The sequence below is a fragment of the Ctenopharyngodon idella genome, chromosome 2 (assembly GCF_019924925.1).
Source record: "Ctenopharyngodon idella isolate HZGC_01 chromosome 2, HZGC01, whole genome shotgun sequence".
NCBI lineage: Eukaryota > Metazoa > Chordata > Actinopteri > Cypriniformes > Xenocyprididae > Ctenopharyngodon > Ctenopharyngodon idella.
In genome coordinates this window covers 20801083-20828336 of record NC_067221.1, presented here as the reverse complement: position 1 = coordinate 20828336, position 27254 = coordinate 20801083, and the positions used below count along the sequence as shown (strand labels likewise).

At 35.6% G+C, this 27254-nt stretch overlaps 1 protein-coding gene across 1 annotated transcript; it reads right to left on the bottom strand.

Annotated features, from left to right (window-relative positions):
• Positions 1–1059: 1059 nt before the first annotated feature.
• cfap57 (cilia and flagella associated protein 57) lies at positions 1060–27213 on the bottom strand. Its single transcript, XM_051913556.1, has 22 exons — positions 26081–27213; positions 25062–25372; positions 21290–21540; positions 19591–19753; positions 19335–19487; positions 16721–16860; positions 13674–13839; positions 13428–13541; positions 13041–13253; positions 12450–12623; positions 12189–12350; positions 11815–11970; positions 11639–11732; positions 10500–10690; positions 8307–8480; positions 8038–8196; positions 6160–6303; positions 5500–5616; positions 3296–3430; positions 3067–3210; positions 2113–2239; positions 1060–1930 (listed from the first exon to the last, which is right to left on the bottom strand). Exons 1-22 carry the CDS (start codon positions 26235–26237, stop codon positions 1770–1772), a joined length of 3606 nt encoding a protein of 1201 aa, XP_051769516.1. The 5' UTR covers positions 26238–27213; the 3' UTR covers positions 1060–1769.
• Between the last annotated feature and the right edge of the window lie 41 nt (positions 27214–27254).

The window sequence follows — 27254 nt, the reverse complement described above, 5'->3', positions numbered from 1 at the left end:
GTTTCTATAGAAACCGGAGCTTCTAACGGCCGCTGCAGTGACGCGATGACTTTACCAATTGGCAATTGGCTCTTATTTAGAAGGCGGGACTTATTCCGCCATATTGCGCGTTGCACTTTCTCCCATTCAAAACAGTAGGAGTGACGCGTCTTGTGTTATTCTATAGTCTTTGGTCTTATTGTTTAAATCTAATTTTCTGATTATTTGCGAGTACCATGCTTTACCATGCCTCAGAGAAAAACACTATTTTGTGAAGTAGCTAACATAGCATAATCAGATGCAGCTTTATTTTTAGTAACAGTAATACAGAATTTTCTCCATCATACAATATGTTTTAAAATTAATTGCATGCCATTTATTAACACAAGCCATCCAGCATTTAATATGATATTCTAAAATCGATCAAGCTTACTGCAGTGTGCAAGTGTCTCACAGCAGCCGCTGAGCGAACGCACAGAGTAATGTTATAACATAATTTTCAACACACTCAAATGTATCTATGACTGGAAAAGCGGAAGCACTGCAAGGAACAGAGAAGAGCAGTATTAGACATGATTCAGAAATATGTTGTTGTTCTTTTTAAATAAAAATTTGGATTGCTGTACTTACTGTAGTAATGATATTGCGGCGACTCAAAAAGTGGCACGTAAATGGAAAGAGTCATGCACAGAAATAAGTAATAGACAGTAGACCAGTATCAGTGATGCAGTAATTGTTAGATGTATTTCTATTTATAGATTTACCTTCATGGGAAGACGGATATCTAGTCGCACACAAGAAGTAAACACTTAAACAGCACTACTGTGTTCTAGTTTATGACGTAATAATCTCCAGGTACAAATAAATGAATATACCTGCAGCATAACAAAACATTAATCACTACTAAATCTCCCTTATCCATTAATTTTAACATTATATAACACTTAATTTTAGCATTTACTCTCCCTTTCGAGTGCCATGGGCAAAGCATGCTGGGAAATAGAAATCCCAGCCCAGTTTCAGTTAAACTTAAGTAAGTCTAAATTAAAAGAAATGAGTTCATAAAACTCAAAACAATAAAACAGTTCACTTCAGTTTACTTAAAATATATCAGTTCTGTGAACTCAAAAGAAAAAGAAAGTTCTAAATACTCATAACAGTTAATTTAACTGAACTAATTTGTTACATTTAAGTATGTCCTACTCAAAACAATTAAGTATTTTGAGCATTAGGGTTTACAGTCCAAGCACATAGTTCAGAACAAGCGTCATTGATTAAAAGATCTGTAACGCATGACATCTGATCACATTAACACTAATTAAACAAAGAAGAAGCAGAAAATCAAAAGATTTTCTTACATCACAGCAGATAAAATAGAATCGACGAATTTCTGTCATTTTTCACTTCAGCTCATTATAATTATAATATAACAATTTTATAATATAAAAATACTGACTGCACTCATCACTGAAAAATAAAAGACCTCTAGACCCCAAAAAATGCATTTTTATTCATTTTAAATTACATGTGAAGATATTCTATTGATGGCTGATCATTTAGAAACTGTGTTCTGTCTATTTTGTCAAATTATTCTTCATAAACTTCATTCATACATGTTCATACAGGAAATTCATGAAATAAAATTAAAAAACCCTAAATAGGAAGATATCTGGAAAGTTTATTTAAATCTGGTCAGAGTTTTGTCTTGTACTTTTTTGTTTCATTAAGTAACACCCAATATGACATATATTTGATACACTTTATTCAGGCATGGAGAACAAGAAGTGCATTCAGTTAGCAAGTGGTGGTAGTTTTGTTCTGGATGAGGGTGTCTGGCCGAGAATCTCCTGCTTGAGTCTATGGATCTCCAGTCGCTGAAACTGGATGATCTTCTCTGCTTCTTCAGAATTCTGCTGCGTCATCAAGCCAGTCGCCCCTGCTGAAGCTGCACCTGAAGAATGACAGAAAAAAGGCAACTGAGAACCTCCAACATGAACATCCGAGATGGAAATGTTATAATGATCCATGATTATCCAGGGGCATTTTGTTTGAATCCTGAAATATTAACATTTGTAAAGGTAAGTGTGGTATAAACGCAGCAAAATCCATCAATTTCAAGTCAACATCGGTCACCTCTTGTGTTAGGAGAGCCCTTGTTCTTGTTGAAGTTGCTTTGACTCTCATAGTTGTGCAGCTGCATTCGGACTGTGTGCAGCTCCTGACGCAGATCATTGATCTCTTTCATAAGAACTACGTTGTGCTGGACACAGATGGCAGATGTACACAAACAGAAACAGTGACTGAAGGAAAATGAAAGGTGAAGAACTCATACTCCTTGGCACTCATACCAAGGCTGCATTTGATCAAAAAATACAGTAAAAACAGTAATATTGTGAAACATGTTCATGATTGAAAATGACTGTTTGATATTTTAATATATTTTAAGGTTTTATTTATTCCTGTGATGGCAAAGCTGAATTTTCAGCAGTATTACTCCAGCTGTTCGCCACATAATAAAAAATAAAAAAGGTAATTGCAACTTTTTATCTCATAATTCTTACTTTTTTCTCAGAACTGTGACATATAAACTCGTAATTGCGAGTTATAAAGTTAGAATTGTGAGCTGACTTTTTTCTCAGAAGTGCGACTTCTGTCACATGTATCGCAATCACAGTTTCTAACTTTATAACTATCAATTGCAAATTTGTATCTCACAATTCTGAGAAAAAAGAAGAAGAAGTGCAAGATGTAAACTCACAAATCCAAGAAAAAAGTAAGAATTGTGAGATAAAAAGTCGCAATTACCTTTTTTTTTTTTAATTCTGTGGTAGAAACAAGCTTCCATAGAAAATAGCTAATATAAGAACATTACACATTTAGGTAGTGCAACTGGTCTGAAACTGCTGGCACTGCAGTTCTGCACCTGGATATTATTGGTTCATTTAGACATTTACTATCTAATTTACTGTTAAATCATAACTACCAAACCAAACACTTCTACTTGCACGTGCCCACTTGTCAAGTCAGCTTTACTGATTTAGACTAAAGATACATTAATTGCATACTGTCGTTTTTTGTTTCTCTCACTTTCATGAGCTTCGTATTGTTGGCCTGGAAGACGTTTGCATCTCTGCTAAGCTGGTTCTTCAGAGTAGTGATAATCTTCTCATAGCGCTCCCTCTGTTTGCTGTTTTCCCTCTGGATATCTGTGTGCACCTTCACTTTCTCTACCTACAGTCAGACACCACACAAGCTCACTTCAGTGGAGGTCAAAACAGTCAGAATATGAATAATAACCCCAATGTCTTAATCTTACCACATCTGATGGCTGAACATAACATTTATAGAGCTCTCTAATATTTTCCTTTAATCTTTTTGGGTCCTGAATGCATTCCACACATGTGTGAAGGTCAGCTTTAAATCTCTGTACCAGAACCCCAAAGTCCTGCACCTGGAGAAGACAGCAGGACAGTCACTAGTTTAAAAATTATAGTGAACTAATGCTCTTATTAAGGTCATTTAAAAATAATAATAATAATAATATAACTGTTAAATGTAATCTTAAGCAATCTTCAAAATGAATATTTTCAAATTTTTGTAGAAATTACCTAAGTTGTTGCCTAAATTCACTTTTAGTACTTACAATTTTAGTTTAAAGTATTTTTTTTAGACAAATCTGAATATATACAAATCCGCCATTTATTAGTTATTGGCAATTACATGAAAATAATTTCTGGCAGGGGTGTTATAATTACTCAAAAATTATACTAAAAGTATGGATAATGAATGAAAATTTTACTTAAAGCTGCAGTTTGTAAGTTTTGCCTCTTTGTCGCCATCTCTGTTTGAAACCTGCAATTGCAGTTATTTGCGGAATTATCATCTTTACGTGGGTTGGCATCGGCTCGGCTCCTCAGCGCAGATGAATCTAATGTTTGCTATCAGTCACGGTGTGGATACTGTACTTCAGAATCACAGATTGTATGTCTTGGAAGTATGACCAAAATAAGAATTTTCACTATAAATTTCATGTGAACAAGTAAGTAACATGTCTGCCACTTTTGTTTTGACCAACTGAGAAAAAAAAACATTACAATAAATCGTGCTACCAATGGTGATTAAATCTGACGATCGTTTAGCTTGTATCATATAAAACCATGCAAATTATTATTATTGTTATACTTTGTTCTCAAATCGTTAATGTTAACAACATCAGCACTGCGTGACTACGTGTATTTAGTGTGTATTAGCGTTACTTGTAGATTTCAATTTCTGTACAGTCTAATCTCTAACGTTAATTTGTCATACCATACAATCTGCCATCAATTGACAAGTTTAATTATTCCAGCTGCTGTGAGAAAAGGCTATAAATGATCTGCTGCCTGCAGCATCCTCACCATGTACAAGATCCTCACATGCCATATAGCCTAATAGCTGGGACTCCTTCTTTATGTAAACAGACGTGACGTAATGACGCAAAGACGAACGGCTGCATGCTCGAATTTCCCGTGGAAACCCACTATTACCACTCGAATTAGAAAACATTATTACAAGCTTACTGTTGTGAATCGGGCTAAAGTAAGGAGATAGTTTTGAACACTGGCTGGTTATGTACTTGCTCAAAAATTGATTTTGGATCATTTTTAACCAAAAAAAGTTATGAACTGCAGCTTTAAAGGTGCATTTCTGAGAAACAGTTTTAAAAGTGAACCAAGCAGCACAACACACTTGTAGTCAATCAGCAGTAGGAGGCATATACGATCATGATGGGGGAGGAGAGAGAGTGAGCAAGAGGGAGATTTGAAGAGAGACTGTAGAAAGAGAGATGGCTGAGAGACATTACAAAAGAGAAAAGGTCAGAGGCATATCACTGGAAAAAGAAGTGTTATAATCAGGCAAGAGCTTTAGTACCCACATTTATATTAGATAAGCTTTCCAGCTCTTAAGTGGAAAGGCCTGAAAATGGACTCAGGACACAGTTTGTTTGGGTTGATTTCAAATATCAACAGTTTCTCAGAAATCGCTTACTGCACCTTTAATTAAAAGTATCTAGTCAAAAACATCCTTGAGTGAAAGTAAAAAAAAGTAAAATTTTAAATTTGTACTTGATTATTAAAAAATAGAAGTAACTATAGAAAAAAATAAAGAGAGAAGTGTCACTTGTTTAAGCATTTCAAATCGTTTTCTCAATGCAAAGTAAAAGAATTGCATAAAATGTTCTGTCAAACAAACACAGAAAGGTTTTGTTGAGGGGGAAAAACAAAAAATGCAATGGCACAGAGGTCAAAAACATCCACCAACAAAGAATGAATGTGAAGAGTTAGCAACTCCAAACTCAACCTCTGACAGACTGACAAACTAAACATATGGGCCAAAAATCATGCGAACCACGCTCAGACCGCTGAAAACTTATTTTATAATTCTTTTATAATTTCTGACTTATTAAAGGAAATATTTAATGTAGATAGTGGGTTCCAAATTAAAGTAACAGTTAGTTCACAGTAATAACACAGTACTAACCTTCTTCATTTCTTTGTGTATTTCTTTGTCTTTGGTTTTCAATTTCAAGTTCAGTTCATCAATTTTCAGTTCCAGTTGTGTGTTCGTCTTATGGAACTCCTTCAACTCTCCCTCCATCTGAAACACACTCACATCTTTTATCACACTGTGTTCATAACACTTACCTGGTTTATGTAAAATGACTGTTTTTATTTACATCCGACAATGTATTCTGGGAACCACGTTATTTCCATAATAATTTTAAGTATCTTTGCAACTACATGTCAACTACCAGTCATTAGAGTATTAGTAGATGTTCTGCTTAATATCTTCTAACACTTTATATATGTAGATGCCCCCAACAGACATTCTGCTGACTATATGTAACTTTGCAAGTACACGTCAACTTTTTCTACTAACCCTAACAGTCTACTAATATTCTAGTGATAGTTAGTTGACATGTAGTTGCAAAGTCACTTATAGTTAGTAATGTCTAAAGTGGACTATTGAAATAAAGTGTGACACTTCATACAATCTGTGACACTTCATACAACAATCATGTTTATCTTTAGGTTTGACAATGCAGCGATAGTGCACAAAATGATATGGCTCAGGCAGAAAGAGCTGAATAAACCATGACAGGCTGAAGGGATGAGACATGAAACATATGCAGTAAAACACCTCCTGCATCTGCTCCTTCAGTTCTTCGATTTGACTGTCTTTTGGCGCAATCTCCTCCTCCATAAATTCAGCCTTGTGCTTCATCACTTCGAGTGATTTGTTAAGTAAGGTATTCAACTTATTCAGATCTAAGATGCTCTTTTCCTGTTGAGACAAAAACAGATTTTCCTTTTATGTACAGTTCCTCAGTAGCTGAAACTAAAAGAGACAGTTCACCCAAAAAAGAAAATTCTGTCATTAATTACTAACCCCTAAGACTTTTGTTCATCTTCGGAACACAAATTTGAGCAATTTCTGTCCCTCCATAGACAGCTACGCAACTACCACTTTGATGCTTCAAAAAGTTCATAAAGAGATCGTAAAACTAATACGTATGAATTGAGTGGTTTAGTCAAAATTTTCTGAAGAGACACGATCTCTTTATATGATGAACAGAATGAATTTAGGTTTATATTCACATATAAATATTCATCAACTCACATATCAGTTGTGGTAAATTTGTGTGCAAGAACCAATGAGGTTCATTCTTGTGTGTTACGCAGCACGTTTGAGCTTTCCGGTTTGTTCTCGCGCATCACGCAGGTTCGGTTGAGCTTCTGTTTATGTTTGCTGATCAATGTTTATATGTGAACAGCCTAAATTCAATCTGTTCATCAAATAAAGTAAACGAGTCTCTTCAGAAAATTTGGACTAAAATACTTAAAAGGGTTAGTTCCACACCCATAAGACCTTTGTTCATCTTCGGAACACAAATTAAGATTTTTTCATAAAATCCAATGGCTCGTGAGGCCTGCATTGACAGCACATTAATTTAGACTTTCAAACGCCCAGAAAGGTACTAAAATCATATTTAAAACAGTAATGACTTTAAAAAATAATGACTATATTCAATATCTAGTGAAGGGCGATTTCAAAACACTGCTTCATGAAGCTTCGAAGCTTTACAAATCTTTTGTTTCAAATCAGTAGTTTGGATCACTGCCAAAGTCACGTGAACCATTGAAATTTCAAAACACTTATGACGTGACGAAGCCTCTTTTACTGAAATCACATGACTTTGGCAGTTTAAGATCGTTTTATTACACGCTCCGAGCCACTGATTCGAAACAAAAGATTTGTAAAGCTTTGAAGCTTCATGAAGCAGTGTTTTGAAATCACCCATCACTAGATATTGTTGAATAAAGTCGTTATTTTGTTTTTATGGCACACAAAAAGTATTCTCGTCACTTCATAACATTAAGGTTGAACCACTGTAGTCACATGAACTGTTTTAAATACGTCTTTAGTAGCTTTCTGGACATTTGAAAGTCTAAATTACCTTGCTGTCAATAGAGGCCTCATTAAGCCATCGGATTTTATCGAAAATATCTTAATTTGTGTTCCAAAGATGAACAAAGGTCTTAAGGGTGTGGAACGACATGAGGTTGAGTAATAAATGACATAATTTTTGGGTGAACTAACCCTTTGATTCATGTGGATTAGTTTTACGATCTCTTTATGAACTTTTTGAAGTGTTAATGTGGTAGTCATGTAGCTGTCTATGGAGGGAAAGAAAGCTCTCAGATTTTATCAAAGATCTTCATTTGTGTTCAGAAGTGAGCAAAGGTCTTATGGGTGTGGAACAACATGAGGGTGAGTAATTAATGACAGAAATTTCATTTTTGGGTGTACTAATCATCAAATGGACATGGATGAGGAGAGACTGCTTGTAGACGTATGATTTTTGATTGTGTCTTGTCATTCAGAATTATCAACTTGAGCATAGACAGACAAATTGCTTATTCCAATATGTAATGAAAAGAGCTATGCACTGTAAATTAAAACTGATTTGACTTGCTTTTCCTCATGTCATTATGAACAGGGTTCATGTGTGCTCACCTTGTCCTGCATAATTTCATCTTTATTCTTAATTTCGGTCTTCAGCCTAGTGATGTCGTTCTCCAGTGATTTGATCACCGCCTGCAGCTTTTGCACTTCCTGCTTCAGTTTCTCAATCTCCAAGTTCCTGTTATCAATTTCCTTCTGCAGGCCATGAAACTATACAACACAACCCAACCTACATAAGATTCAGCTCACTGCATATATGTGGTCTTTGATACAAAGTACATTTGCAGTGATGAACTCAAAACCGAATTATAGTCACTCACCGACTTTGTTGTGGTATCTAATTCCACTTTGAGCATAGAATTGGCTTTTTTTTCTTCTCTAAGATTTTGCTCGTATTTCATGCGGATGTCATGGATTTCGATATCTGCATCCACCTCCACTTGCTTTATGTATTCCTCAAATTCCTGAACCTGCTTCTGGGATTCAACCTGAAACTGCAAGGTTGAAAAAAAGGGCAATATGTTTATCACACAAAGCAATCTAAGACTTCACAAGACTTGGAATATAACAACAATCACACATGTGGATCATATGGTGATTTTTTTGTTGTTTTAGAGCTTGACAGCCAAAGACCCCAAACATTTTCATATGAAAAGAATAAGTCATTTATTCATAATTCATATTCATTTATTAAGCACAGATAAACACAACAGCAGCTGAACCATAGTGCTGTACAAATAAAATAAAACAATGACAGAAAAAAAAAAAAACAATACTAATAAAATCAGCAGATTTAACATACAAAGTTTAAAAAGCCAAAGTAAAAAAATAAGATTTCAATTTAGATTTAAACTCATAAACAGAATTTGACGTTTTCACAGATAAATGGAGACTATTCCATAGCCTAGACCCAACTATTGCAAATGCACGATCACCTCTTGCCTTTAACCGTGATCTAGGCTGAGACAAAGAGCAGTTTTTTGTAGATCTCAGACATCTTGTTGGCTTATTTTCTTTTAATAAGTCAGACAAATAAGAGGGTGCCAGATCATTTAGGGATTTAAAAACAAAGACCAATATCTTAAAATCAATTTTATAACGCACTGTTATAAACGCACAGTTTAAAGTCTTTAAGATCGAAGTAATATGCTCTCGCTTACGAGTCCCAGTTAAAAACCTGGCTGCAGCATTTTGGACCATCTGGAGTCGTGATATTGAAGACTGAGGTAGACCAGGCATATAATCCAGGCATGATAAGACAAGGGTATGCGTGACTCTCTCAAAATCTTTGAAAGATAACCAAGACTTGACTCTAGAGAGAAGTTTTAACTGAAAAAACATAACCTCACTACTGTATTAATATGTTGATCAAAGGGAGGAATCTAAAAGGAAACATACAGTAAATTATTAAACATACAGTAGTGGCCAAAAGTGATGTCTGGTTTTTGTTGTTTCTAATGACCCAACAAGTTTGAATAAACCATCAAAATATGAGGCAAGAACAAAACACTAAACTTGGTTGAAGTATTTATCTGACAAAATTATTTGGCAAAAAAGGCATACAGGTTTTATTTTACTAATGCAAACAAAAAAATGCGTAGAAAAACAAAAAGCTCACAAGAAAAAGCATACATTGACTACAACGTAATCAGTTTTTGTGTTTTTGCGTTGGTTCTTTCTTGATTTTGTATGTGTTCATAATTTCTTTGTATGGCAGCCTGGCCAAAAATTATGTCTGCACAATTTGGCATGACTCTAAGCACAACTATGTTATTAATAATAATAATACATTTGTAATAATATTTCAATTAAGGGTGAAGATGTCAATTTTCCTATAATCCAGACAGTGATCTGTTAAATGTGCAGTAAGTGATTTCTGAGAAAGACTGCTGATATTTGAAATCAATTTGAGGACAGGAAATTTGTTATAAGTCAGAAATGACAAGGAGGCAGCCTCACGCAATACAAAGTCAATGGAGATGGCTGGATTGCCCCCCCCCGGTGTGGGCGTGGCCTAAATGCGCTCTGTCTCTATGCAAGAGTGGACCCTTCTTTTTCCAGTGATATTCCTCTGACCTTTTCTCTTTTGTAATTCCTCTCAGCCATCTCTCTGTCTAGACTCACTCTTTCTACAGTCTACTGCTGATTGGCTACAAGTGTGTTGTGGTGCTCAATCTGATCCACTTTCAACAGCGTTTCTCAGAAATCACTTACTGCACCTTTAATTAAAATTTTTAATGAAAATTTTATTTGCTAAGCATTGGTAACCCTGCTGAAAAATCCAGCATAAGGTATGTTTTGCGTCCTGGGACCAGCATGGGAAATGGGAAGGCTGATGCTACACCAGATCAGTTTTGCTTAAGAAGAGAATGACTATGCTGGTCCACCAGAAGGACCAGCACTGTAGCTCTAACCAACATAATAAACCAGCCTGGACTAACATGGAATTCATGCTGGTTTATGCTGGATTTTTCAGCAAGGAACGTGGCATAAATGTTCACAGTTGCCTTTACCTGGTTCAACAGCTTTGTCTTCTCTTCCAGCTTTGCCTCATAAGACTGCATCATCTCCTCCAGGGCTCGGGTCTTGCTCTCCTCCATGCTGTGCAGCTGCTGCTCACATTCCTGCTGATCTCTATGAAGCTTCAGTTGTAGCTCCTGGTATTTCTCATATTCCAACATGAGCTTCTGGTTATTGGCCGACTCTGTGAAGAGCAGTTTCAGTTAGCCTGGATAACTCTGAGAGGGGAACCAGCTGGTTCTGAAAATGGTAAACTGGTTTACATTACACGCACCATAGCATCATTATTTTAATTCAGTCTTGATTTAAGTTGTCATGAGCTTGTTGATGAAACATTACAGATAGGAATCTTCCAAAAACTTTCAGACCTACATATACCAACAGAAATACTACGAAAAAAAAAAAACTTTACAAAGCCTAGAAATGAACAAAAAAACAAATGAAATAATAGAAGAGTAGAAGCCTAATTCAGATAAAGTCAGAAAAAATATACTCTAAAGAAAACATGTTCTGTAAGGAAGAACAAAGAATATGCCTTGATTGTTCAGTTTGGCCTACTTTTGGATTCTTTATTATTACTATGTTTCACATTTTAGAATATCAGTGAAGTCATTAAACCTATGAAATAACACAAATGGAAAAAAAAAATGTTAAACAAAAGTATCATATATCAGCCTCAAGATGGCTTAAATGATTTAAAATAAGGCAAACCACACTTTAATGCTGCCTTCACATGCTATCAGAAATTTCCTACTTCCCACTTCGGAAGTCTTGATTACCAGCTTGTTGGATTCAAGTGCTTTGTTGTCTGAAAGAACAGGAAGCCTTATCCAGTAATCATGAATGACTGGAAATGTCATGTAAATTAATTGGTCATAAAAAGTGTAAAAAGTGTGAAGCCAGAAATGCATTCAGTCAATTATGAAATTGAATCATTTATAATTATTTTATTTAAATATTTGAATATACCCCTTAGTTTCTGTAAATAACAAAGTTTGAAAACAAGAAGCTTTGTCATTACAGCATAAATATCTTAGCCTTAAAATATCGTCTTGGACAATGTTGAGATCCACTGCTGTGACTGGTACTGTAAAGATTTATCATTAAAATGAATAAAATATGTTTTGTTTACCCATGTCCTGCAGCTCTTTATCATGTTTCTCTAAGATTTCTGACAGAGCTTTAACATGGGCGGCTTGCTGTTTCTCTTTTTCTGTTTTCATGACCTGTAATGGAAAATCAACTTTATAAGTTTAATAAGCTATTTGTGTTATGAAATAGGAATGTTTTGGGTTTCTTGACACTGACCTCTTTCTCAGCATTTAGTGAACTGATCTGTTGGTGACATTTTTCAGTGAGTTCATTGATGTAATTCTTGTAGTTAATGTCCATGAGGCTGAGCTGGTGCTTGTTATACTTCTGGAGCTCATCCACTCTTGTGCTCAGGTCCAGAATCTTTTTATTCTGCAAGATGGTTCAACACAAGATGAGAGGAGGCTGCTCTTGTGGTTTAAAGCGGTACAGTTTAATGTTCATTTTTCAATTTAGCTTCATGACAAAATATTTCCTAAACTTTCTCTTAAATGTTTTATGCAGTATTAAAATGGTTCAAGAACACAATTACTGAGCTTAATATTTGGCCATTTAAAAAAAAAGAAAAAAAGAAATTTTCCTCAGGTTACCTTTTCTTCAAGGTCTAATTTGGTGACAAGGATCTCTTCTGTGTATATTAATTCCTTCTCTCTTTTCAATCCTTGTCCCTCTTTGTCAATGATTTTCCAGATGAAAAGACAGCCGTCTTCTGAGACTGTTAGGAGAAACTGGTCATCAAAAGTGATAACCATCTATAAACAAATTAATAAAAACATTAATGAAAAACATGCTTGACTTCTGACTACGAACTCATAAGAAACATAATTCCAATGAATTTTAGCAGTGCAAACCTTAGTGACAGGGCCAGCATGGGCCTGGTACTCTAGCCAGTCATTCTGGATGAGTAGAGGGTATTTGACGACCCTCACCGTCCCAGTGGAGGTTCCAATGAAGATAGCTCGTCCTGAACGAGACATAGCAACAGTGGTGCAAACCACATGACCTGAAGGCACTTCACTTTTGATCTGCAGCAAAAATATTAACACAGAGAGGGATCATTGATGGTTTTCGTTTAATCCTAAAGATCCAAATATGCTGCGCCACAATTGTTCACAAGAAATTTGACAACCATTTGACTCCATTGATGCCAAACCTGGTGCAATGCGCTGTGAGGTGATATATTTAAAGGTGCACTACGCATGATTTTCAGAAAAAAAATTAATATAGACTCATACAAAAATAATGCCTCTCAGTCATTACTACCTTTTCCTCAAATAAGGCTTTTGTATAGCTTTAGAGGGTCCTAGAATATGGTACATGAGTAGTGAAAGATAGAGTCGCCTCATACAGCTCAACTTAATGTCCTTGTCTGTAATTTTCCACTGATAAAAGTGGTTTTGAGCTGTCAAATGTGTCTTTTGAGACTGCATTCATGCGCTCACCTGACTGTTTTGGATTTCCTTCAGAGTGCAGTCTGTCCCAACAGCAAAGAATGTCTTTGCGTCAGGGGAGATGGTGACCCCTGTGTAGCTGCAGGTCTTGAGCACGCTGTCAGACTCTCGGGTACCGCTGAGAGTATTCCACTCATACACGGCCCCATCCATGCCACACGACACAAGACGACTGTCATCTGCACTGAATGCTATGGCTCGCACCTAAGGCACAATAATATGGACTGTAACATTGTTTAAAGAGCCAAGTTTTAAGAAGGCAAAACTAGAGCTGTGGATTTCCTTCAAAATATCATATTCCACATAAGAAAGAAATACACATATGTTTGGAACAACAATTTTAGGTGAACTATTCCTTTTAAATTTCAGAAAACATACTTTTTCATTGTGTCCCTTCAGATTCAGGACGTCCTCAAATGTGGTAGTGGAGTAGATGTTGATCACATTTCCATTGACAGCAGCAAACAAGTGGCCTCCATTGCTGAACACACACTGGGGACAAATGTATGGCCACCACAGTCATTCAACAAGGTGTATAGGAATGTGATGAATGAGAACAATGCTTACTTTCTATACATGAATGAATAGATAATAGCAAATTTGAGTGGATCTGCAGAGACGCACCTCACGGCAACTGCGTACAGTGAACTCCTTCAAAGTCCTGATGTCATCGATGAGCAGAGTCATGAAACGGAGTTTGTCTGAGAATCCCACCAGGATGTAGAGTCCAGTGGGGTGAAGAGCTATGCTGTAGGCTTCCTCCTGGAACTCCTTATACATCTCTAAATCACTGGACACACACTCATTCTATTGGATATATCCAACAGTATTCCTGCTAATAAAAACCTGATGGAATTTAATAACTTTTATTTTTTAAAATGTACTTTTTAAGGCTGTCACAGTTGATTTAAAATATTAATTAAATATGTTAGATAATAATGATATTTTAATATAAGTATTAACAAGTTAAGTAATAAATACACTAACATTAAAAAGTATTTCAGTAAGGGGTCAGTAAGATTTTTTAATGTTTTTGAAAGAAGATTATTATGCATACAAGGCTGCATTTATTTGATACAGTGAAAACAGTAAAAAAGTGTGAGATATTATTATAATTTAAAATGACCTTTCTATTTTAATGTATTTTAAAATTGTGTTAATGTATTTTGTAATTTGCTTAATGGCAAGCCATTACTCCAGTCTTCAGTGTCACATGATCCTTCAAAAAACAGATGTGCTGGTTTGATGATATTTGACTAATGGAAAGTTCAAAAGAACAGCATTAATTTGGAATACTTTTTTTTTTTTTTTGTATATTTTTTGTAACAATGTAAGTCTTTACTGTCACTTTTGACCAATTAGATGCATCCTTGCTGAAAGAAAATTTTAATTTCTTAAAAAAAGAAAAGAAAAAAAAAAATCTTACTTACCCCCAAAAGTTGTAGTGTGAATATTTATTTATTTATTTTTATTCATATTTTTATTCAGTAAGAAATAAAAACTGATGTTTTTTAGAAAATAACATTTTAATGATTTGTTTTAGTATAGAGACAATATACAACCCAAATTCCGGAAAAGTTGGGACGTTTTTTAAATTTGAATAAAATGAAAACTAAAAGACTTTCAAATCACATGAGCCAATATTTTATTCACAATAGAACATAGATAACATAACAAATGTTTAAACTGAGAAATTTTACACTTTTATCCACTAAATGAGCTCATTTCAAATTTGATGCCTGCTACAGGTCTCAGAAAAGTTGGCACAGGGGCAACAAATGGCTGAAAAAGCAAGAAATTTTGAAAAGATTCAGCTGGGAGAACATCTAGCAACTAATTAAGTTAATTGATATCAGGTCTGTAAAATGATTAGCTATAAAAGGGGTGTCTTAGAGAGGCAGAGTCTCTCAGAAGTAAAGATGGGCATAGGCTCTCCAATCTGTGAAAGAGTGCTTAAAGAGACTGTGGAAAACAATATTCCTCAACGTCAAATTGCAAAGGCTTTGCAAATCTCATCATCTACAGTGCATAACATCATCAAAAGATTCAGAGAAACTTGAGAAATCTCTGTGCATAAGGGACAAGGCTGAAGACCTTTATTGGATGCCCGTGGTCTTCAGCCCCTCAGACGACACTGCATCACTCTTTGGCATGATTAAATGGGTAGGAATACTTCCAAAAACCAGTCGGTAAACACAATCTGCCGTGCCATCTGCAGATGCCAACTAAAGCTCTATCATGCAAAAAGGAAGCCATATGTGAACATGGTCCAAGAAGCGCCGTCGTGTCCTGTGGGCCGAGGCTCATTTAAAATGGACTGTTTCAAAGTGGAAAAGTGTTCTATGATCAGACGAGTCCAAATTTGACATTCTTATTGGAAATCACGGACGCCGCGTCCTCCGGGCTAAAGAGGAGGGAGACCTTCCAGCGTGTCATCAGCGTTCAGTTCAAAAGCCAGCATCTCTGATGGTATGGGGGCGCATAAGTGCATACGGTATGGGCAGCTTGCATGTTTTGGAAGGCACTATGAATGCTGAAAGGTATATAAAGGTTTCCAGACGGCGTCTATTTCAGGGAAGGCCTTGTGTATTTCAGCAGGACAATGCAAAACCACATAATGCAGCTATTACAACAGCATGGCTTCGTCGTAGAAGAGTTCGGGTGCTGAATTGGCCTGCCTGCAGTCCAGATCTTTCACCTACAGTGAACATTTAGCGCATCATTTAACGAAAAATACGTCAAAGATTACCACAAACTCTTCAGCAGCTGGAAACCTATATCAGGCAAGAATGGGACCAAATTCCAACACCAAAACTCTAGAAACTCATGGCCTCGATGCCCAGACGTCTCAAACTGTTTTGAAAAGAAGAGGAGATGCTACACCATGGTAAACATGCCCCCTGTCCCAACTATTTTGAGACCTATAGCAAGCATCAAATTTGAAATGAGCTCATTTTGTGCATAAAATTGTAAAATTTCTCAGTTTAAACATTTGTTATGTTATCTATGTTCTATTGTGAATAAAATATTGGCTCATGTGATTTGAAAGTCTTTTAGTTTTCATTTTATTCAAATTTAAAAAACGTCCCAACTTTTCCGGAATTCGGGTTGTAAAACCAATTCATTTATTTATAAATAATGTTGACTTTATAATGCAGTATCTTTATCATATTTTTTCTCCCACAGTATAACTGAGTGTTTGTATAATTTACAGAAATGTACAGCTGATTTTATATTTTAGTAAGGGGGTCCTCACAAGGATGCATCTTATTTGTGGGTCCAAAAGCATGAAAACCCCTAAAATTGCATTATTAAAATATTTGGTCAGCAATGTTTATGGAATTTGTATGTTTATGGATGTGTTTGCAATGTTTTTGGAAATGTTTTTCCATGGTAAGATTTACTAAGACACAATTTATACATTCATAGATGTGGATATTTTCGCAAAGTGACCATTATCAATCATCATATTTTAATATGATAAAAATATGATAAATTGTAAATATTGCTTTTACAGACTCTTACAAGAGAATAAAGAGCCAAAATGAAAACACTGTCTCTTTAAACAAAACAATGAGACAAATGAGACAAACAATGCTTTAAAGCTCACTATGAGAGATAATAAAGCAGAAGAACACAACACCTTGTCTCTTTAACAAAGCTAAACATACTTGGTCTCAAAGTTCCAGATGCGCACTGAGCGGTCCAGTGAACAGGTGGCAATGTGCGGTTTGCGGATGCAGGTGGACAAACCGGTGATAATGCTGGAATGGAACGATTGAGACAGGTACTCAAAATGAGCATGATCACCCTGATAAAACAATGGGAAAGAGAGCTGAATTAGTCATGACTGGTATAATGAATAAATACAAAACTGTGTAGAACATCTCTTTTAATACACTAGATCGGCGGGTTACATGGGTAACCGAGGTTACCCATGTAATCGCATGCCACTATATGGGTCAACAGTGTACCAAATAAGGTCAGGAGGGGAATGTAGTGGGAACATAATCACAGGAGACAGACATGAGTTAAACTTGATTCTTTTTTAAAAAAGTCTGACATTGTGATATGCCAGCATGAACACTAGTCCCTGGAACTAAACATTAAACCAAGCCAACAGGTACATACACCTTGAACGAAAGTGTTTAGGGACTTGCAGGACAGAGGTAGCTAATGAAGATACAACATTCAGGCAATAAAACTGACCAAATGTAAGCGAGGAAGTCCAGCCTGTTGCTACACAGACCTCCTCTAAAGGCACACATCTGAATAGTGCCCAGGAGGCAGCCATTCCCCTGGTGCAATGTGCTACCACACCTTCAGGTGAAGGTACACCAGCGCTGGTATATGCCACCTCAACAATCCTGACGGCCCAACAGGCCAGCCTCTGTTTTGACACAGCCTGGCCCAGCACCGACTCCCCATAACAGACAATAGTTTATCTTTTTTGTCTTATTGACTGTACATCTATATATCTTAGGGTCCTAAGGGCAGTTTTAGGTGCAACCAGGCTGCTTCATCTGAGACATGTGGAGGTGCATGAAAAGGTTCCAGAACCAAGGGCCTAGGCCCTAGACACATATGAACGAGGCAGGACCTTGGGCAAAAATTAATGATTCGGTAAGAGTGAGATGGGTCCATCCTCTCCACCAAGCCTCAAAGGGTTAGTTCACCCAAAAATGAAAATTCTGTCATTAATTACTCACCCTCATGTCGTTCCAAACCCGTAAGACCTTCTTTCATCTTCGGAACACAAATGAAGATCTTTTTGATGAAATCTGAGAGCTTTCTGTCCCTTCATTAACAGCTACACAGCTACCACTTTGATGCTTCAAAAGGTTCATAAAGAGATTGTAAAACTAATCCAAATGAATTGAGCGGTTTAGTCCAAATTTTCTAAAGAGACTTGAACGTTTTATATTGAAAAGTTTTCATTTAGGCTTTTATTCACATATAGCCTATACACTGATCAGCGAACATAAACAAAAGCTCAACCGAACCTGCTTCACATGCAAGAACAAACCTCTTCCGGAAGCTTAAACGTGCTGCGTAACACACGAGAATGAACCTCATTGGTTCTTGCACGTGTCAAGCAAACATGCTTGAGCTTCCGTTTACCACAACTGATGTGTGAGTTGATGAAGGTTTATATGTGAATAAAAGCCTAAATTCAATCTGTTCATCATATAAAGTGAAATTTGGACTAAACCGCTCAATTCATATGGATTATTTTTACGATCTCTTTATGAACTTTTTGAAGCGTCAAAGTCACGTAGCTGTCTATGGAGGGACAGAAAGCTCTCAGATTTCATCAAAAAGATCTTCATTTGTGTTCTGAAAAATGAACGAAAGTCTTACGGGTTTGGAATGACATGAGGGTGAGTAATTAATGACAGACTTTCATTTTTGGGGTGAACTAACCCTTCAAGCATGCTGGGTGCACAGAGCATGCAACTCTCATTTACGCGCCTTGCCGATGCAATAGCCAGAAAAAAAAGGATGATCCGCTCTTCAAGGAGGCAAAAAAAAAAAAAAGAATGTGCCAGTGGCATTGCAGCTGTATTTATAGAGGATGATTACGTGCAGGTTCAGCACCTTAATTTGATATACGATCTCCTGACAGCTTGCCCTCTAGCGGGGCTAACCCATATGGTGGCGTGTTGAGCCGGATGAAACAGAACTGCTGCTATTATGGGATAATGTGACATTTTGGTCTTGCTTCTCACAATAGCTCTCACAGTTATAAAAAGAGCAGAAACTGACTGTTTACTAATTTTATGCTTACTAAACTCAATAAAAATGACAAAATCACATAACAAAATTACTAAAAAGAAAAAAAAATAGAAATAAAAGATAATTAAATATATAATGGGGACATAACTGTGTTTACGAGGATACTCGCTAATATGGACAAATTTGACAGTTTAAATGCAATAAGCCACAAAACAGAACTCACAAGCAGTTTGAGAGATGGCTTTATGTGTGCGTGCACAGAAAACCATCTCTCAGAGAGTGCAAGAGTACTTTATGGTTTAAAAATCGCTTGAATGCTTAAATTGGCAAGACTTGCAAGAATGATGTGCAAATGGCCCAACTGGGCTGGTGATAATTCCGTCAACTGTCCTGAAAAGCGAGCAAAAGTCTTGTATCGCTTGTAGTGCAGACGAGATGCGTGAAACCTGCAAGAATGAGTAAAATTATGCACAATACCTGCAATCCCACACCAAAATTCGGGCCCTGATGGTATATAAATAATATTAAAATAACTGAGACAAACGGCACCTTTGCTAAATCAACTACGGAGAGATTGATGCTGTAGAGCTGCCCGCAGTCTGTACTGGCAGCCAGGGTGTCCTCTGATGGACTGATGCACAGAGTACTGATTTCCTGCTGCTCTGCAGAACTGGGATCATTACTGAACACCTCTGGAGGAATCTGAGATGACAAGATGAGAAAACAGTTTCAGGATCAACCAAACTTTCTGATGCGAAACCTGACACACTATCGTGAACAATTGAATGAGAAAATGTCAGGGCACCTTTATGTCTTTGGTCTTCTTGTACTGGTCTTCTTCTATTTTCTCAAACAAACACACAGTTCCAGGACCAGCGGAGCAAACAAATCCACTAGAATAACCTACAATGGCTGTCACCCGCGGCAGGGTGGAGGAGGGCTCATTTGAGTCCTGCTTTTCTGACTGACTGCAAGATAAAGTCAAGAATAGACAACATACAAAAATGAATCCACATTCATAGTATATTATATGTTAAAATACTGCAAATATAATAGCTATTGTTTTGTCAGAAATATTTTGTAATGACACCTGGTGGTTGTAGATCATAATTGAATGTGCCAGTCAAAGAAAGTTAAAACACTGATAATAATTAAAATAATCAGCTTTGTTCATCTAAAATTGAATAAGACTGTCAAGTGATGACATATTAATATTCATTAACTCCCATACATGCCGTTTCAATTATTTGTTTCTTCAACTTTGGGCACTTTTATGTGCCATGGAGTGATATTTATAGTTTTTGACTGCTTTCTTTTTGTTATTTGAAAGTCACATTAAAATGTCTTGGGAAAGTTTTACCATGCCTTCATTTATATTTCATAATTCCCTAATGCCTTTTATGTATGATGTATAATTATGTATGATTTTATTGTTTTCAATCTTAAAATATTAAATATTTAATGAAAATATGATTTCTAACATGTTTAAAACAACAGTAATGGTCTATGATCATTTACTGCTTTGAAATGATTTACATAAATGTTTTAAAAATTAATTTCATGTCGGTGATTTCCACCACAACAAACAATTTTTCCCATAATATTTTAATTTTAAGGTTAGAGTACTTATTTTCTAAGGTACTTGTACTTGTGTACGGTGTCATTACAATGCTTGAGATGAAATACATGTTATGTGTGAAGAAAATAAAGAAAAATATGAATGGAATGTTTTTATTATACATCATTAAGGTGTAAAATTGTCAAATGTAGTCATTTTATTAAAAAAAAAAAGTTAAAAACACTATTTTCATAACCATCTTCACCACCAAATGTTATTAAACATTAAAAAATAAATTATTTGAAGCTTCAAATTATACAAGAACTATATAAAAACCACTGTGGTACTGGTTTTACAATAGAACTATAGAATGTTTTTATCAAAAATTATTAGAAATTTCTACATCTTTATATGAAATTTATAAGAACATATAATATGAGAATTACCAGAATTAACTCCAGTATTAGCTCAAAAACAGTCAAACTTTACAATACCTACATATTCTTTTTGTAAGAAAACAACATGAATATTACTCTGAAATGTTTTCTAACAAAATATATTTTCATTTTACCTGTATAAACTTTTACTTTTTTGATAAATAAATTATCAGTTTTTCATGCTGCAACTGTTCATCAATAAATGGCACCAGTGAAATGTTAACTTTTCCTTTTTAAAACTTTTTTAGGTGGTTATATCTCCTAAAAATACTTTTAAAAGATCTGAAAAAAAGAAAAAGAAAATATGTGTATTTTGTATGATATGTATTTTATTTTAATGTACTATTCCTGTTTAAAATCACCCAGAATGTGGTAAATAAATGACAGATTTCTGCTGTAATTATTAGCAGACAAATTAGAGAGTGTTTTAGGAGAAGTGCCCTCGGATGTCTCCCTCTATGACACTGCTGATATCATCAGCACTTGACCTCACAGTTCATTTCACTCACCTCTTAACCTTCTGCACAGATGCCACACTCGTCTCCCAACGTAGGCGACATGATTCAAACATCATCAGCTGACCTGTCTCTGTGCCGGCAATCACCTTCTCCGTGGATATCCAGGTGTGGCACAGGAAGTTCTGGGAGTCTGTTTTAAATGTGCTGGACTGTTTCAGGGTTTCTCCAGCATAGCGGAAGATCTTGAACACCCCGTTGCCGCTCACACAGATCTGTGTGTTGTCCTGAGGGTTGAAGCTGACCTGTGAATAGATAAGATATTTTTGATGAAATCCAAGGCCTGCATTGACAGCAAGATAATTAACACTTTTAAATGCTCAGAAAGCTACTAAAGACATATTTAAAACAGTTCATGTGACTACAGTGGTTTAACCTTAATGTTATGAAGCGATGAGAATACTTTTTGTGCACCAAAAAAACAAAATAACGACTTTATCTAACAATATCTAGTGATGGGCGTTTTCAAAACACTGCTTCATGAAGCTTCAAAGCTTTACGAATCGTTTGTTTTGAATCAGTTGTTCGGAGCATGTATCAAACTGCCAAAGTCACGTGATTTCAGTAAATGAGGCTTTGTTACGTCATAAGTGTTTTGAAACATTTCAAAATTTCAATGGTTCACGTGACTTGGCAGTTTGATACACGCTCCGAAGATGAAAATGACTATGTCGCTTCATAACATTAAGGTTGAACCACTGTAGTCAAATGAACTGTTTTAAATATGTCTTTACTACCTTTCTGGGCATCTGAAAGTGTTAATTGTCTTGCTGGCAATGCAGGCCTCACTGAGCCATCAGATTTTATCAAAAATATCTTAATTTGTGTTCCGAAGATGAATGAAGGTCTTACAGGTGTGGAACGACATGAGGGTGAGTAATTAATGACAGAATTTTTAGGGGGAACTAACCCTTTAAATAATTCTGCATTACGGTAATGAGAATATGAAATATAGGATCTATTTTCTGCATATAGCAAAGGGTGGTGTGCTTGAACATTATAATAATTTGTTATATTTTGATGTACAAACCATCATATTTCATGTGGAAATGCCAGAAGTTTATTCCAGGCACTCTAGACCAGTATTTTATTATAGTAAACATTAATCATATATATTCATATATAGCAGGGGTGTCCAATCCTGCTCCTGAAGGGCCACTGTCCTGCATACAGGTGCTGGTCATATAATTAGAATATCATCAAAAAGTTGATTTATTTCACTAATTCCATTCAAAAAGTGAAACTTGTATATTATATTCATTCATTACACACAGACTGATATATTTCAAATGTTTATTTCTTTTAATTTTGATGATTATAACTGACAACTAAGGAAAATCACAAATTCAGTATCTCAGAAAATTAGAATATTACTTAAGACCAATACAAAGAAAGGATTTTTAGAAATCTTGGCCAACTGAAAAGTATGAACATGAAAAGTATGAGCATGTACAGCACTCAATACGTAGTTGGGGCTCCTTTTGCCTGAATTACTGCAGCAATGTGGCATGACATGGAGTCGATCAGTCTGTGGCACTGCTCAGGTGTTATAAGAGCCCAGGTTGCTCTGATAGTGCCCTTCAGCTCTTCTGCATTGTTGGGTCTGGCATATCGCATCTTCCTCTTCACAATACACCATAGATTTTCTATGGGGTTAAGGTCAGGCGAGTTTGCTGGCCAATTAAGAACAGGGATGCCATGGTCCTTAAACCAAGTACTGGTAGCTTTGGCACTGTGTGCAGGTGCCAAGTCCTGTTGGAAAATGAAATCTGCATCTCCATAAAGTTGGTCAGCAGCAGGAAGCATGAAGTGCTCTAAAACTTCCTGGTATACGGCTGCGTTGACCTTGGACCTCAGAAAACACAGTGGACCAACACCAGCAGATGACATGGCACCCCAAACCATCACTGAAACTTTACACTGGACCTCAAGCAACGTGGATTGTGTGCCTCTCCTCTCTTCCTCCAGACTCTGGGACCCTGATTTCCAAAGGAAATGCAAAATTTACTTTCATCAGAGAACATAACTTTGGACCACTCAGCAGCAGTCCAGTCCTTTTTGTCTTTAGCCCAGGTGAGACGCTTCTGATGCTGTCCGTTGTTCAAGAGTGGCTTGACACAAGGAATGCGACAGCTGAAACCCATGTCTTGCATACCTCTGTGCGTAGTGGTTCATGAAGCACTGACTCCAGCTGCAGTCCACTCTTTGTGAATCTCCCCCACATTTCTGAATGGGTTTTGTTTCACAATCCTCTCCAGGGTGCGGTTATCCCTATTGCTTGTACACTTTTTTCTACCACATCTTTTCCTTCCCTTCGCCTCTCTATTCATGTGCTTGGACACAGAGCTCTGTGAACAGCCAGCCTCTTTTGCAATGACCTTTTGTGTCTTGCCCTCCTTGTGCAAGGTGTCAATGGTCATCTTTTGGACAACTGTCAAGTCAGCAGTCTTCCCCATGATTGTGTAGCCTACAGAACTAGACTGAGAGACAATTTAAAGGCCTTTGCAGGTGTTTTGAGTTAATTAGCTGATTAGAGTGTGGCACCAGGTGTCTTCAATATTGAACCTTTTCACAATATTCTAATTTTCTGAGATACTGAATTTGGGATTTTCCTTAGTTGTCAGTTATAATCATCAAAATTAAAAGAAATAAACATTTGAAATATATCAGTCTGTGTGTAATGAATGAATATAATATACAAGTTTCACTTTTTGAATGGAATTAGTGAAATAAATCAACTTTTTGATGATATTCTAATTATATGACCAGCACCTGTAGTTTAGCTCCAACCCCAATTAAACATGCCTGAATCAGCTAATCAAGGTCTTACTAGGCACACTAGAAATTTCCAGGCAGGTGTGTTGAGGCAAGTTGAAGCTAAACTCTGCAGGACAGTGGCCTTCCAGGACTGGGTTTAGACACCCCTGATATATAGCAACTGTCATGGTGGCTGTAATTTATTTCCAGTTAGCAATTTTAGTGCTTCAAATTATTTTTAATATTTATATTATTTATAATATCTATATTATTTCAGCTTCAAAAAAGGTTTTTAATAGTTAATGTTAGTTAATGACGATAACCCTGTTTCTCATATATCATGTGATAAGATTTAGAAATCATAATTCATTTTAATATAATATTTAATAATATCTTGATGACCAATGTCTAGGTGACTCAAACCCTTCAAGAACAAATGTGGGTCATATGTCTCCCCAAAAATCAAAAGAAAGAAATTAAAATTATATTTTGCTTAAAGAACATGAACAATATTTTTAGGACCATATTATCTTTTTTGTGACATTATTTTCATGACAATTAACCATAATTCCTTCACACTTCTAATTACTGTAATGCAAAAAAAAAAAAAAAAAAAAAATAGCAATGATAACTGATGCAGCTATTCATTCTACTACCTTTAATTTATGGTGGTTAAAAATAGTTTTAGTAGTTATAGTAATAGAATAATATATGTTAATTTTATTACATACAAATCATATATAGTATATTATTACAAATGACAAAATTAGGAATTACACAAACAAACACCCTTCAAAGTAAAATGCCCAGCATTAAGGTAATGAGAATTTTGGTTGTTTGATGCTTAGGGCTTTAATTGTCCTAAAAATAATGCCACAGTGACAAAAATCTTAGCAGTCCTAAAAATAGACTTAATCTTCTATATTGAAATATGATGTCTTGTGTTTCTCATTTGATTTAGGGATGAAATATGATCATTTTAAGTCACCTTCCTGACAATTGTGTTTACCTGGTTTATAGGGCCACTGCTGCTTGTTTTCACAGTGGCCATCACCTTCTTCTTTTCCCACATCCAGAGAAAGAGTGTCCAGTCTGGCCCACCTGCCTGACCGATCAGATACTTTGAGTCTGGGGAAAAGGCCATGCAGACAAACTCATCCACCGGGATCTCTCCTCCAGTCAACACCTTCCTCTTCCTGTTCTGCTCGTGCTGCAGATCAAACACAGTGATGGTGGCTTTCTCTCCACATTCAGACACAGCCATATAACGCTTGTTTGTGCTGATGGCCAAAGCCTTCATGCCCTGACTTCTCTCTGTACCTGTGCCGACAGAGACAGTGTAACACATGGAAACAGATATTGGTCACCATACAGTTAAATACAGGGGTCTGATGAATAATTCTCACAAAAAATGTCCAGGGCAAATTTAATCCTAAAATCAAAATAAATAAACAAGAAAATATATTTTGCATAAAATTTTAAAAGCATTAAGCTACTTTTTTGTTTATATTTGCCTTTATTTTCATGACAGTTAAACACAGAAAAAAACACTATAACACAATTTTATTTTTGTATTAGAATCATTATATATTTTATTTTTTATTAGAATCATTATAATTTAAAGTAGATTACATGTATACATCCATTAAAATATTTAACATATTTTAACAAATTTCTTTTTATTCTTTTCGCATTACAGTAAAATATATCTTCTTCTTATTTTTTTTTTTTTACTTGATATTGGGAGAAATATGACCCATATATGTGTGTGTTTGAGTCAGATATTCACTAGAAATACAGTTAATAATCTGCAATAGTTATATTAAGATAATTATATAATATAATTATTAGTGATAATTATATTAACTTACTTAATACAGCTCAATCTTATATGATATATAAGGTATACATATAATATACTAGACATTTATTATATATATTATAAATATTGCATATAAGATATAGTCTATTACAATATATATGAAGTGTATAAAGATTAATGTTTAGTAAAATAAAGTTTTGGAGTACCTGGAATAAACTTCTGCCATTTCTGATCGATATTATAGCGCACACAGTTGTTTCCGCACGGAAATATGATGGTTTGCTCATCATAATACAACAAATTATTCCTCACTCCTGTCCGCAATCCGAATGTATAATGAGACTGTGCCACTACTTTAGCCATCTGAAAAAAAATATAAGCTAACAGTTTGTAGAAAAGTAAGATTTAAGCGAGTTGCCTGGTTTGTTTGCTGTGCATTTGTATGACGCTGCAGTGTTGATTAGTTACTATGGTAACAACAAGCTAATGGCGAGATGTCTGTCTCGCCCATTACACCATAGCATACACTGCCCACATGCGTCGCATTATTAAAGGGGAGGTTCACGCGTCCTAAATTGGGGGTAGGCGGATTTGACGACGATGTTTGTGTGTGTGTGTGTGTGTGTGTGTGTGTGTGTTTTTTTTTTTTTTTAAATAAATCTTTGTAACCAATTTACTATATCTGAAGTAGGAATGGTTTTGTTTCAAGATCAAAGCGCAGCTGCAGTTGTTTTGAATTTTACACATGAACCTATGCATTTTATTTATAGCTTAAGCTGTTTTGGGGTTTGTAAAATTTGTTGTTGAATATTTTTGTTTGATGTGTTTTTATAATTTCTAATTAAGATACTAGATTATTATTATTATTATTATTATTATTATTATTATTATTTGTATTCAGTGAAGATATTTTGAAGAATGTGGTAAACTGAACAGTTTTGGGGCACCATTGACTTCCATAGTATTTTTTTTTTCCTACTATGGAAGTCAATGGTGCCCCAAAGCAGCCTGGTTACAAACATTCTTCAAAATATCTTCCTTTGTGTTCAGCAGAACAAAGAAATTTATACAGATTTGGAACAACGTGAGGGTGAGTAAACAATGACAGAATTTTCATTTTTGGGTGAACTATCCTTTTAACGCTGGGCCTTAAAGTTAACAAAATTAACAAAGAAAAGAAAGAAAAAAAAAACACCTCAAAGTGCCTAAATTACACGTTTAACAACAAGTGGCCCACTTTACTTGAATTCACCCCAGTAACTGCGCAAGATGACATTATTTTATGACTTTTATACATTTATTATAATGCCATGCTTTTAATGATAATTAATAATATTAAATAAATTTAAAAGAGCATTAGCTATTTGTTCATAAAGTTCA

What these genes read in the sequence shown, in the direction of transcription:
- cfap57 (XM_051913556.1), bottom strand. Translation starts at nt 26,237, where the DNA reads ATGGCTAAAGTAGTGGCACAGTCTCATTATACATTCGGATTGCGGACA. An exon ending in ATCTGGAACTTTGAGACCAA is followed by an intron (nt 13,840 to 16,720) that starts GTATGTTTAGCT and finishes GTGTGTGTCCAG; the next exon opens with TGATTTAGAGATGTATAAGG. An exon ending in TAGATACCACAACAAAGTCG is followed by an intron (nt 8,197 to 8,306) that starts GTGAGTGACTAT and finishes TGTGTTGTATAG; the next exon opens with TTTCATGGCCTGCAGAAGGA.